This window comes from Alosa pseudoharengus, unplaced genomic scaffold (assembly GCF_046254945.1).
Source record: "Alosa pseudoharengus isolate Yale_2024_CS ecotype anadromous, Long Island Sound unplaced genomic scaffold, YU_APseudo_1.1 YU_APseudo_1.1_scf_11, whole genome shotgun sequence".
Classification (NCBI taxonomy): Eukaryota; Metazoa; Chordata; class Actinopteri; order Clupeiformes; family Clupeidae; genus Alosa; species Alosa pseudoharengus.
In genome coordinates this window covers 24,712,259-24,723,865 of record NW_027468576.1, presented here as the reverse complement: position 1 = coordinate 24,723,865, position 11,607 = coordinate 24,712,259, and the positions used below count along the sequence as shown (strand labels likewise).

The 11,607-nt window shown below is 42.8% G+C and overlaps 1 protein-coding gene across 1 annotated transcript; it reads right to left on the bottom strand.

Annotated features, from left to right (window-relative positions):
• Nucleotides 1-258: 258 nt before the first annotated feature.
• Nucleotides 259-11,169, bottom strand: tomm70a (translocase of outer mitochondrial membrane 70 homolog A (S. cerevisiae)). The gene is made up of 12 exons (XM_076278540.1): nt 10,872-11,169; nt 8,504-8,677; nt 8,125-8,251; nt 7,495-7,604; nt 5,043-5,191; nt 4,558-4,765; nt 3,726-3,860; nt 3,001-3,108; nt 2,299-2,415; nt 2,085-2,182; nt 1,790-1,912; nt 259-1,468 (listed from the first exon to the last, which is right to left on the bottom strand). The coding sequence occupies exons 1-12, from the start codon at nt 11,109-11,111 to the stop codon at nt 1,315-1,317; spliced, it is 1,743 nt and encodes a 580-aa protein (XP_076134655.1). The 5' UTR covers nt 11,112-11,169; the 3' UTR covers nt 259-1,314.
• Nucleotides 11,170-11,607: the final 438 nt, after the last annotated feature.

Here is an 11,607-nt window from a genome sequence, read left to right as displayed (position 1 = left end):
TAGGATGCCACAGTGTACTCAAAGTGCAAAGCCAAAGAGATCCATGATGCAACTAGGTAACCGACTAGGCCCAACTGCATCTTGAGAGAATGGTGTGCATTAATACTAAGCTCTATTTCTCAAGAGGTAGTTTACAAAAATGAATGTAGAGAGGATAGATGTGAAAATCCCATTGGGGCTGATAGCCAGAACAGTGAAAGCAAGAGGATAGGTTGGACAGTGATATACATGGTTACACAAGTTACACATACATTACACTACTTTAAACAATCTTCTCTTTTTTATTCTTGGTGTTGGGTGCAGAAATCAGCATTCCAGTTTAAGGTTAATGATCCTTTAGAACTCTGAAAGTTACAAGTGCCTATAACAAATAAATTAAGCTACTCTTTTTTTCCAATGGGGACGCATAAAAAGTTAGGAGTATTTAGGTGAAACAAAACAATTTGGGTTTGAAGGATGCAAAAAAAAGGGGGGGGGGGGAAGAGATGTCAACATTTGAACCTGTCGCCAAGACAGTTTATCTTTCTTCATTTCGCACATACACCATTCATAGGTTGACCGGTGCTAGAGTAGTATTACAGCAGAATAATCTTGACATTTATTTATAAAGAGAATTCTCACACATGCTGTACAGAATATAAAAAGAAAGAAAAAAGCAACACAAAAAAACAAAACAAAAAAAAAAAACAACCCCCAACCAAAAAACAAACCAAAGTATAGTCCAAATCTCTGAACTTCACGTTTAGTCCCATTGTCCATAATCTTATTTATTCCAGCATTACATCAAACACGCTGACAACTGACTTAATTACATTAACATGTCTTGACTAAAGTTTTAAACCTGCAATTCCCATACAGTGATGATGCATATCGACTCTTAGGATATGAAGGAATTTGGACAGAACGCACAATATTAACAAGACTAACATTATGGTAACAAATGAACAGTCTGTTGCAATGCTACGCAGTTCTCCTCTGATAATGTACAATGACACTGACTGTAACGATTTTAGTGTCTATAGAAAGGAAACCAAAAAAAAAAAAACCTCCAACAATATGTTGGATGTTACCAGTCAGGGAAGTATCCAATTAAAAGTAGCATAGCATGGCCCAGCATTGTCTGAAAACTTAAATATACTCAATTAAGTTGAGCTAATGTAAGTAATGTCACATGTTATGAGGAGGAAGCGCAAATGGAGAGAGGGAAAGGAGAGAGAAGAGAAAGAGAGAGAGAGAGAGAGAGAGAGAGAGAGAGAGAGAGAGAGAGAGAGAGAGAGAGAGAGAGAGAGAGAGAGAGAGAGAGAGAGATGGGCATTACAGCGTAGGGGGCTTCAGGCCATACTTCCTGGCCACCTCGGTTTGGGCGTAAGCAGCGTCACAGAGTGAGTACAGGTGGGCCATCTCCATCTCAGACTTGGCCAAGTTGATGGCCTTGTTGAACATGTCGATGGCTTTGTCTAGATTGCCTCTGTGGAGAAAATATACATACATGTTATAGTGTATGTCTTAACTTTAAATGTTGAAATAATAAAGTCGCCCATGAGGTGAAGACAGTTCAAATGTGAGTTTTTTAAATGTAATGAGACGATTAGATTGTACTTTAAACAAACCCTACAGGAATTCATTTTTCACAAATCTATGAACATTCAAGGATTTCCCACAGTTGCGGGTTGTAATTTTGGGTAACACTTTACTTGAAGGTATCTACATAAGAGTACATTCAGATACATTAGATGACACTGTAACCCAATTTTGCAATGAAGGGAGTGCTTAAAAACAAAGGACATACCTTTGGACTTCAATAGTTCCCATGGTTTCGTAAGCGAAGTCACATTTGTTGTCGATCTCTATGGCCTTACTGATGAGCTCCAGCCCCATGTCCACATCCTGTTTCCACTGCAGCTGCAAAAGTCTGTAGTCCAGAGACACAAATACAGGCAGAATGAAAAACTACAACATTTCACTTGACATTTCGCTTTCTTCCCCACATCAGCTGACAAGAACACGGGCAAGAAAAGTCTGCCAAGGTAAGTGACGCATGTCCCTAGACTTCACACAAAACATACTCTGTGACTGTGACTCACCCTTTGTGAACGTATGTGGTAGCGTTGTCCGGCTCCAAGTCGATGCACTTGTCGTACATTTCATCGGCCTTGCCAAACTGCTGCTGGTCAGTCAAGGCCTATCAATGACAGAAACAGCACGACTGTCAGTTAAGCTGCCGGTAAATGTTAACGTGGTGCGTTTTTTTTTTAAAGTCCAAAGGGCTTTCGCGTAAAACTGTGAGAAGGAGCACACCTGAGCGTACAGAGCGTAACCTTCGGCACACTTGGGGAACCGCCGGATGACATCCTCAAAGCCATCCATGGCCGTCTGTACCTGGGCTGGGTTGTTCCCGGTGTACGCTTGCCTGTACTGGAGCACAGAACAGCAGACAGGTCAGCACCACTGAGGGTTTATGTAATGGATCACACATTAACCTATTGTTAATTTTTTATGTTTAAGTGTTTATGTTGGGCTTTTTGCCTTTATTTGGACAGGACAGTGAAGACAGACAGGAAGTGAGTGGGAGATAGATGGGGTGGGATCGGGACATGACCGCAGGTCGGACTTGAACCTGGGTCCCCGTGGTTGCTCAGACCCGTTCATGGTACAGGCGCTGTAGCATGCTGCGCCACAGCGCCCCCCACATGAACCTATTGATTATAATGTTTTAGATTCATTTTAGAATACATGATTCAAAGTGTTCTTTCTGCTGTTAGTAATGAATGGCTTAAAACAAAATATATAAAACAAAGTTGTTTGTGACAAGCTGTTTTGTAGGGATCTAAACCTGTAGAATGACGTTATCAATTCATACCAGTTTTGCAAAACATAAAGAGTGAGAAAAATGAAGCAGTTGGTCAGTTTGGGACACAGATTGCTGTATGACACACAAAAGTGTGAAATCGTGCTAGTGTGACGGACTGTTTGTAGGGAGGGACCCCCTGGACTGCTTACCAGGGCGAAGCACTTCTGGGCCTGAGCGAGGGCCGAATCCGGACGGAGCTGGATGCACTCGTCAAAGTCGCCCACGGCCTCCTCCACCTGGTCCAGCAGGATCTTCAGCTGAGAGGGGGCAGCAACACGATATCTCAGTTAACACTTAGTCATTAGGGAGTGGAGCACTGCGGAGCAGATAGTTTCACGCAAACTGATGTAGGCCATGGTCTCATTTAAAGTTTATTGTGTCCACCAGACATATAACCACAGTAGCCAGTGGTCTTATTTACAGTTGACTGTATCCACCACAGATATTGAGTTGCCGTTGATCGGCAACAGGCAACACCATTCTAAGATCACAACTCTGTACTGCATGGAGCCACTGTAAGTCATAAACTAGGATCAGCCATGGCCTTGTTTATGGTATACTATAGATATGCAAAATTCTGAAACACTGTGAACAGACAGGAGGACAGTTTTGTTTCCTGAGCACAGGAAAGAAAGTTATTTAAATATTTATTTCAATGTGATGGAAATGACAGATTGCAGTTTGGGAAATTCTGGATTTTGTCTAGATTGATGCATTTCCTAAACATTGCAATGCATTTCTCAAAAAAGACCGCTCAATTACCTATATGATGCCAACTTCCTAAACTATGTGATACATGTCATGGTGGGTGTGATCCAGACCCAAAGACCCTTTAACAGTTGAGTCGTTGTGAGTGGACGGCGTCTTAACCTACCTGTCCCCGATGGTGGTAGACATCTGCGTTGCGTGTATCGATGTCTGCGGCCAGGTTGAAGTCTTGCGTGGAGAGCTGGGGCTGCTGCTGCTGCATGTACATGCTGCCGCGCTTGATCAGCGCGTTAGCCCGCAGCTGGAAACCGAAAGAGAAAGAGACCGACAGGATGAGATCTTTAACAACCACACGGCATTCCAGTCTGTGATAAGATCACTATGTGAATCAGCAGTTTCAGGTGATATCTGGGTTTACTACTGAAACTGATGAACTGCTGATCAGTTATGTAATGAACAGCTTCTGCGCCTTGCTCTAAGCCGCCGTTTTCTTTGTATATCTACTGTGCAAATGGTCATTTGTTAAGGACCCTGCTGATCTTGCCTATCCAGACACACAGAGGCACTTCTGACCAATACAACATAGAACCAAAGTATTCTGTCTAGATGAAATCTTTAACATGAAAGCCAAGTTTAAGAAATTAGCAAGATTAATATACAAATATAATAAATTCAATTAAAAATATCCCATTAGATGATGCTCTGAAGTCTTTATGAAATTACAGAGGCACTGTAGACACATGGCTAGAATACCCATCTGACAAACGCCATGTCTGCTAGCCCCATCAGCAGCATGTCTGTGTTGTTGGATGAAAGTGATGACGCACAACACTGCACTAGCCTGCCAAAATTCACCCTCTAAATGAACACACTCCCAAATTTGGGTCACAGCCTGATGCAACCAGTCCAGATATTCACGACTGAGCTTAGTTTATACCACACACCACCACACCAAAACAGCACGAACCCTGTGGCCTCCACTACCCACTAGCCCTCACCTTGACGTTGGCGTTCTGCATGTTGATGACCTTGTCGAGGTCGGGCTGGGCAGCCGTGGCGTTGCCGATGAGCAGGTAGAAGGTGGCGCGGAGCAACAGGGCCTCTGCGGTGTAGCGGCCCCCAGACTCCACCTCTTTGGTGCACTCGCTGATGATCTTATCGTAGTTCTCCTCCTCCATGTACTGCTTGGCCTTCAAGTAACCTGAGCTGAGGGGGTGACAGCAAGCATCACAGAACAGTCTTATTACCACGACTCTCGGAACATCAGGACCAGCCTTTACATATCATCCTTTCCCATCATCCTCCTCTTTTAGCTGTCTTTTAGTTACAGCAATGCTTCTAATCAATGATACCCGGCAAGAATTACACTTACATATATTATAGGCAAGTCAGATCCACACGGTCGGTCTAAATACATTAAATGCAATACATTGTTTTAGGCCAATGTCACTCCTGGGAGTGATGAATGAATGAGAGCTCTGACCTCTCGGTGACCTCGGCAGCCTCGCCCTCTTTATCCTTATCTTCATCCTTTTTCTCTCCCTTCTGCAGGGGCTGGGAGATGATGTCGTCCGTGAAGGAGCTGAAGTAGGACTTGATGAACTGAGGAGAGGGCATCAGAGGCTCCCGATTCTACACACACAGAGAAAGATAGAGAGCAGGGGTCACATCAACGGGCAAATCTGCCAATTATTAAGACCATTAAGTGCCACTAAGGATGTTTTTGCTTTTTACTTTAAAGTAACACTTCCAAAATCATTTTTTATGGTACCTCAACTCTTAATACAGCAAATGGCAGTCCTGCGATCACCTGAGCGGGCTCACATCCCCTGCAACAGCACTATGTAACTCAATTGATGTGCATTGTTCAGTATAAGTATAAGTACATACTCTTTTGATCCTGTGAGGGAAATTTAGTCTCTGCATTTATCCCAATCCGTGAATTAGTGAAACACACTCAGCACACAGTGAACACACAGTGAGGTGAAGCACACACTAATCCCGGCGCTGTGAGCTGCCTGCAACAACAGCGGCGCTCGGGGAGCAGTGAGGGGTTAGGTGCCTTGCTCAAGGGCACTTCAGCCGTGCCTACTGGTCGGGGTTCGAACCGGCAACCCTCCGGTTACAAGTCCGAAGCGCTAACCAGTAGGCCACGGCTGCCCAAGTAGGCCTACAGTACAAACGATGACAATAAATGTCTGATTGTGAAAAGCTGCCGATTCCTCAGTTTAAGTTATAGTTATAGTTTGTCCTAGTAGACCTGACGGGTATTTCACAAAGGCAGAATTAAAAAAATTCAAGATAAGTGATAAAGCGAGGCTTGACATAGCATTGTCTGGTCATTACAGCTCAACACGTTTCATTAACAACATTCCAGGATGAGTAGGAGTGGCTATGTCAAGCCAGGTGTAAGTAATTCTGGATATGTGCACATTGTTGTTTTTTCTCCAAACGGTAGGAATTAAATGAAAATAAAAAACGCTGAAAATAATGTCATTCAAAGAACCGCTTTTGATCGACTAATAATGAAGTAACTGAAGCTTTTCTTTTTTGAATAGGGAAACATGGCTATTTCTGTAAAATAGGGAGAGTACGCGTGGTGGACCATCTGAATGCAAATTTATGTATGCACCCACGTGAGAGTGCTTTCCTTATCTCGATATGCGATGTTGTTAAGAAAGCGCTTGCCACTGCAAAGATACACATAGTATGACTATATATATATATATATATATATATATATATATATATATATATATATACACACATCTTTATAATATCATTATAACCACATTTGTTAAAAACACCAAAAATGCCCTGCATTTCCAATCACCTACTACAGTAGGCTATTCATCAAACGTCTATCAACAAAAGAAGCAAACAATGAATATGTTAACAATATGGTATTAGGCAGACAATCTGTTGTGTTTTGCGAGTAAAAATAGTATATAAATGAAATAAAGCTCTTAACAAATTCACATGGAGATCTGATTTGAATGACAACTGGCTGAACCAATAAGACAACATAATTAACATTAGAATTAAGCCTGGCTGTTAGCCTGGTCGGGACCAAATCGGCATGGTAACTTAAATCGCCATGGTAACTTGCGTGCCATATCTTTTGTGAAACTAAGTCAAGGCTAAATTCAGCCAGGATAACCAAAAATCCCAGATTAATCTCTTATCTAGGTTTTGTGAAATACCCCTCTGGGATTCTGTCTAAGTTCTCTCTTACGTTACTGTTGAACAAGGCATGTACTGCTGTGAGGTTGGGTTGAATTGGTCTTTTTAAGTAACATCAGCACCAAGCATGGGACTCAATCTCCAGTCGCAACAAAGGCACAATCGCGATGTATTTACAATGGTGGTAACAGACAGGCTTCTCAACTGTAGGAGGACCCCCGAAAGCAATCCTTCCTTAGTGCCTCTTTTTTTTTTTTTTGTGGGCTTTTTGCCTTTATTTGGACAGGACAGTGGAGAGTGACAGGAAGCAAGTGGAAGAGAGAGATGGGGTGGGATCGGGAAATGACCGCAGGTCGGACTCGAACCTGGGTCCCCGTGGGCACTCGGACCCGTATATGGTACGGGCGCTGTAGCCTGCTGCGCCACAGCGCCCGCCCTTAGTGCCTCTTTAAGCAATCACCCCGAGTTTCAATTTAGCCACAAACAACTTTAAAAATGCACGGGTGACAAATCCACAAACAAAATGCATTACCACCATTGAAAGTTTGGCTTACACACAAGTGGTTTGTGTTTGTGTTCAAGTACACATTTTGCTCCAGCCGAGATGGTCAATTTAGCTTAATGCACAGATCTTCACCAAGAAAACAATGCAATAATATACATAATATGATCAGCTTTTACCAGAAGGTTGTCTTTCCATCCTTCGATTTCTGAGAGCCGTGTATAAAATATAAGCTGAGCAACGCCCTCACCTTGTACTTCTCTTTGGCCTTCTCTTTTCCCAGCTGCTTCAGCACCTTGTCTGCTAACAGCATGCTCTGCTGGTTCTGGAAGGCCTCAAGGATACACACAGCAGTAACATCTGGCCAGCAAAGAAGGAGAAAAGTCTTGCGTTATATTTAGAAATATGTTACACTTTAATATGTTCTTAAGTAAGGTTGCTCAATTACCGGTAATCAATTTTCAATTAAAATCGCAATCACAATTTGAGCTAATGCAATTAGTTCATCGCAAAGGCTGAAATTAATTTGTCAGCCTCTAACTTTGTTCCAATGGTTACTCTTGTTGCATCCATCATTTTTATATGAATGTCGTCCTCCTTGTGTGACAGAGAGTGAAGCTCACCTAACAGGAGCTCTGTGCTTCTCATGCACTTGGCATGCTCACCAATCAGAAGTCCAACTTAAAGTGAAATTAGGAATATTGAACTGAAGCTTTACTTTCAAACAATATATCTCAATTGCTATGGCATTCGCAATACCGAGATATTTCCCCCAATTTGTGCAGCCTTATTCTTAAGACTCTTTAGGTGAATTAAAAGTCTATCTTCCTTATTCAAGCATATGAGTTCTATTCATTGAGGCTCCTCTGTTCTGACAAACCTTCCAGACACTCCTTCTTGTTGTCCAGTCTCTCCAGGGCTTTGGCACGTCTGAACAGGGCCTTCACATATCTGGGATTGAGCTCCACGGCCTGTGTGCAGTCCAGGACAACTTCTGTCCATTTCATCTGCAAAATGACATTAATATTATGCACACTTGTAAACATAAATTAAAGTGAATTGTTGCAGTTATACGCTATCAAAATGTTTTCCCATAAAATAATGTTAATACTCTAATAGGATATTGTGTCCACCCTTGAACAATGTTAAACGTCTCATTTACTCAAAACATTTCAGTGCTAAACTGTGTGCTGCCTGTTGTGCTATCTGCCAAACCCATCTGCTGTAGCGGTAGCAGTAAGTTTAGTCACTGTTCTCACCTGCTGCTCAAAGGCAGCGGCTCTGTTCTGGTAGAATGTGGACAGGTCGGTCTTCTGCTCTTTGGGGCACAGGCCGATGGCCTCCGTGTAGCATGCGATGGCCTGCTCATACTTCCCGGCCTTGAAATATTTATTGCCCTTGTTCTTGGCAGCCTGGGCTCGGTCCAGGGGACTCTGTATGGGAGGGAGGGAGGACACAGATAAGCATTGACAGGAGAACATGGCACTGGGATATACCCACCAATGCAGAAGCATCCCTGATATGCAGGGTCTGCTCCACCAATCTGTTCTGACTGATGGAATTTATAATGAGTGTGGAAGGCTTTCATGTTTTAATACTGAAATATGTCCACTTGTACAGCCAAAACAAACCAAACAATGATGAAAGATCTGAATCAGCATCTGAAATTTTGGTACCTAAATAAAAGGAACTATGGGTGATGTTAATGACAGTTTTGGCACCTTGTGATTGTGTCAGCTGCAGAAAATCATGATAGTAGCAACCAAAGAAATAATTGTGTTACAATTAATCAGCCTATGTTCCAATGATCTCTGTGCAGTTTTCTGCATGTAGGAGGGCACATGCAGTGGGTGTTAAACAGACAGGCTGTAAAACAACAACAGAAGATGGATGGGCTCTCAATGTTATGATAAGCCTCTCTCCCTAAGAAGGATTCCAGGGGCCTGGTATGACCTGATGAGTGTCAATTACCGCAGGTCTGACGGCAATCTGTAAACAGGCGACTGGGGATTAGTGGCACTGAGACAGTAAGCTGACCACGGCCAGAGGTCTAGCCTGGGAATGTACAATGACTAAACAGCGTCTGTGGTCATAATCTTCACTTCCCTCTGTGCTCAGACAGCCTCCAAAGTCCATGGCTTTGTTAATGTCAAGGTCATTACATTGGGAAGAGGGCACAAATTTGATTTATTCTGCATTACCCCTGGCTACCTCAGCCCCCTTAGAGCATGGGCAATTACTTGTGTTCTATGGCCACTTCTAACATCACAGTAAACTGGTCAGACAAAGCGTAGAAAACAACAGGCTATTTGAGTCCTGGCAACTTCCACCTGCAAGAAACGTTTGCTTGCCAGATATCATCAGCATGGCAACAAGCAATTAACACAGCATAAAAACACAAATCAAATATTAAATATTTTGTGCAAATCATGGTCAATTCTGTTTACTACACCAACCCCAGTAAGTTAGGTATTTTAATACGAGGTAAAGAAATGAACAAAACATGTTTAAGCTTATTATTTGACCCTATAAAAAATGGCATTAAACTGACAGAGCAGAAAATAGTTTCCATTTGTACCACATAGGCTACTGATTGTTTCAGCTGTCATGTGGCTGATTACCAGACAATTTCTGTTTAAACATAAATTAACGTTACCCGTTAACGTTACGGTTACTGTTAAATCACGGCAATTAAAACAAGAGGGAAAGTAAACCCGACCTTTAGACTCCAGATGAACACGCGGAATCGTAGTTGATATATGACAAATTAACGTTACCACATGTTTTATGGTAATGTTATAAAACGCTGTATAACGTTGCACCTTCTCGTCCAAAATGACATGACGCATTTACATGTATATTAAATCAGAGGAAATACTTTGAGGCGAATACATCTGTAGGGAAGATGACAGCTACGTTGTCAAAAGACTAGCTGGCTGCTAATGCATATCCACGCCATTGGTAGCTAGAAGCAAATGATTAGCTATGGTTGTGTAATTCCACATGCCACCTAGCAAGCTAACAAATCATCTAGCATACCGCTTAACACTCGCAACACGTGTTTCTACAGAATTGGTTGAACTCAATTAAATAATCAAGGTAGTCAGTCAGCTGGTCTGTAAGGTTTAGTTACTTATGAGGATGGGCAACACACAAATTGAACAAGCCATTGGCACTAGCACCAGAAACTGCTAGCAGCCAAATAATATGGCTTACTTTTTGCTTACATCTAGCTAGCTAGGTAGCTAACTGCCAAACCACCCCGCCCCCGTGTGTCACTGAATGAAAGTAAAACCAATGCACATTACACTTTCCTATAACTAAAGAAATTGATGCAATGGCTAAGACGATTTCAGTGCATAACAGCGACGGTTTAGGTAAAGCATGTCAATTAAGTTCTGGGTAGCATTCGGGAGTCATTAGAACACCTGGCAACCTACCCTACCTAGTTAGCATAGCCAGTTTGTTAGCTAGGAGCCAAGCACTATGTCAGTGTGGTGTCCTTGACTTTTCCAATATCCTATTTAACACACCATGCTGACCGTACAGAGTATTGAATTACTTTCAAGTCTTGCAATAAATAAGTGGAACCTGCTGATTTTAAGAAAGAATCGGCAAGTGTCTAACCATATTCTCGTGTTCTGCATTGGGCGCGCTGCGTTGGCCCTGAACAGGGCTAGCGCTGCCTTCTGGGGCTTTCCTCTCCCCATCCCCTTCTTTGCCGTCCTTCTCCTTCGTGCGACTGCGGTTCCAGAGGTAAACAGCACCAACTCCAAGAACTATTGGTGTACCCACTAAAAGTGCCAGCTGCCAGCGGGGGAGACCACTCCCGGACTGCGGCTCTACAGGCTTTGAAGCGGCCATCATCCACCACGCAACGGGCACTAGGCAGCAAGCACAAATCACCAGCGCACCTCCTCTGCCGACTCGGAAATCGGCGAGGTCAAAGCCAAACCAATGGAATGATGGGATACTGGCGGATAGGAGAAACTGCAACCGGTTCGAGAACCTCATGGTTTCCTGAACACCTTGACCATCAAAAGAATTACCCAAAAAGGCTACGTTGTCCTTTATAAACCAAATGGTCTAGCCTACTTGGACTAAAAAAATGCAGTAGTCTGCCAAATGTGCAAATCAAACACTCAAACACAATGGCATGTCTTTTGGCAGAATTTACACGTTTTGAAGGCAGGAGAATGCCAATAAATGCTCAACAGTTTATTAGACAGGCTACTCAAGCCTATAATGTAGAAAACGTCTGATCCTTTTACGAAAAGTGCAATGGCTCCATCTAGTGGCAGTAATATGTGTTTCATTACAATCACATGCACGCCATATCAGTTAATTGGAGTAGCCGAAGCAA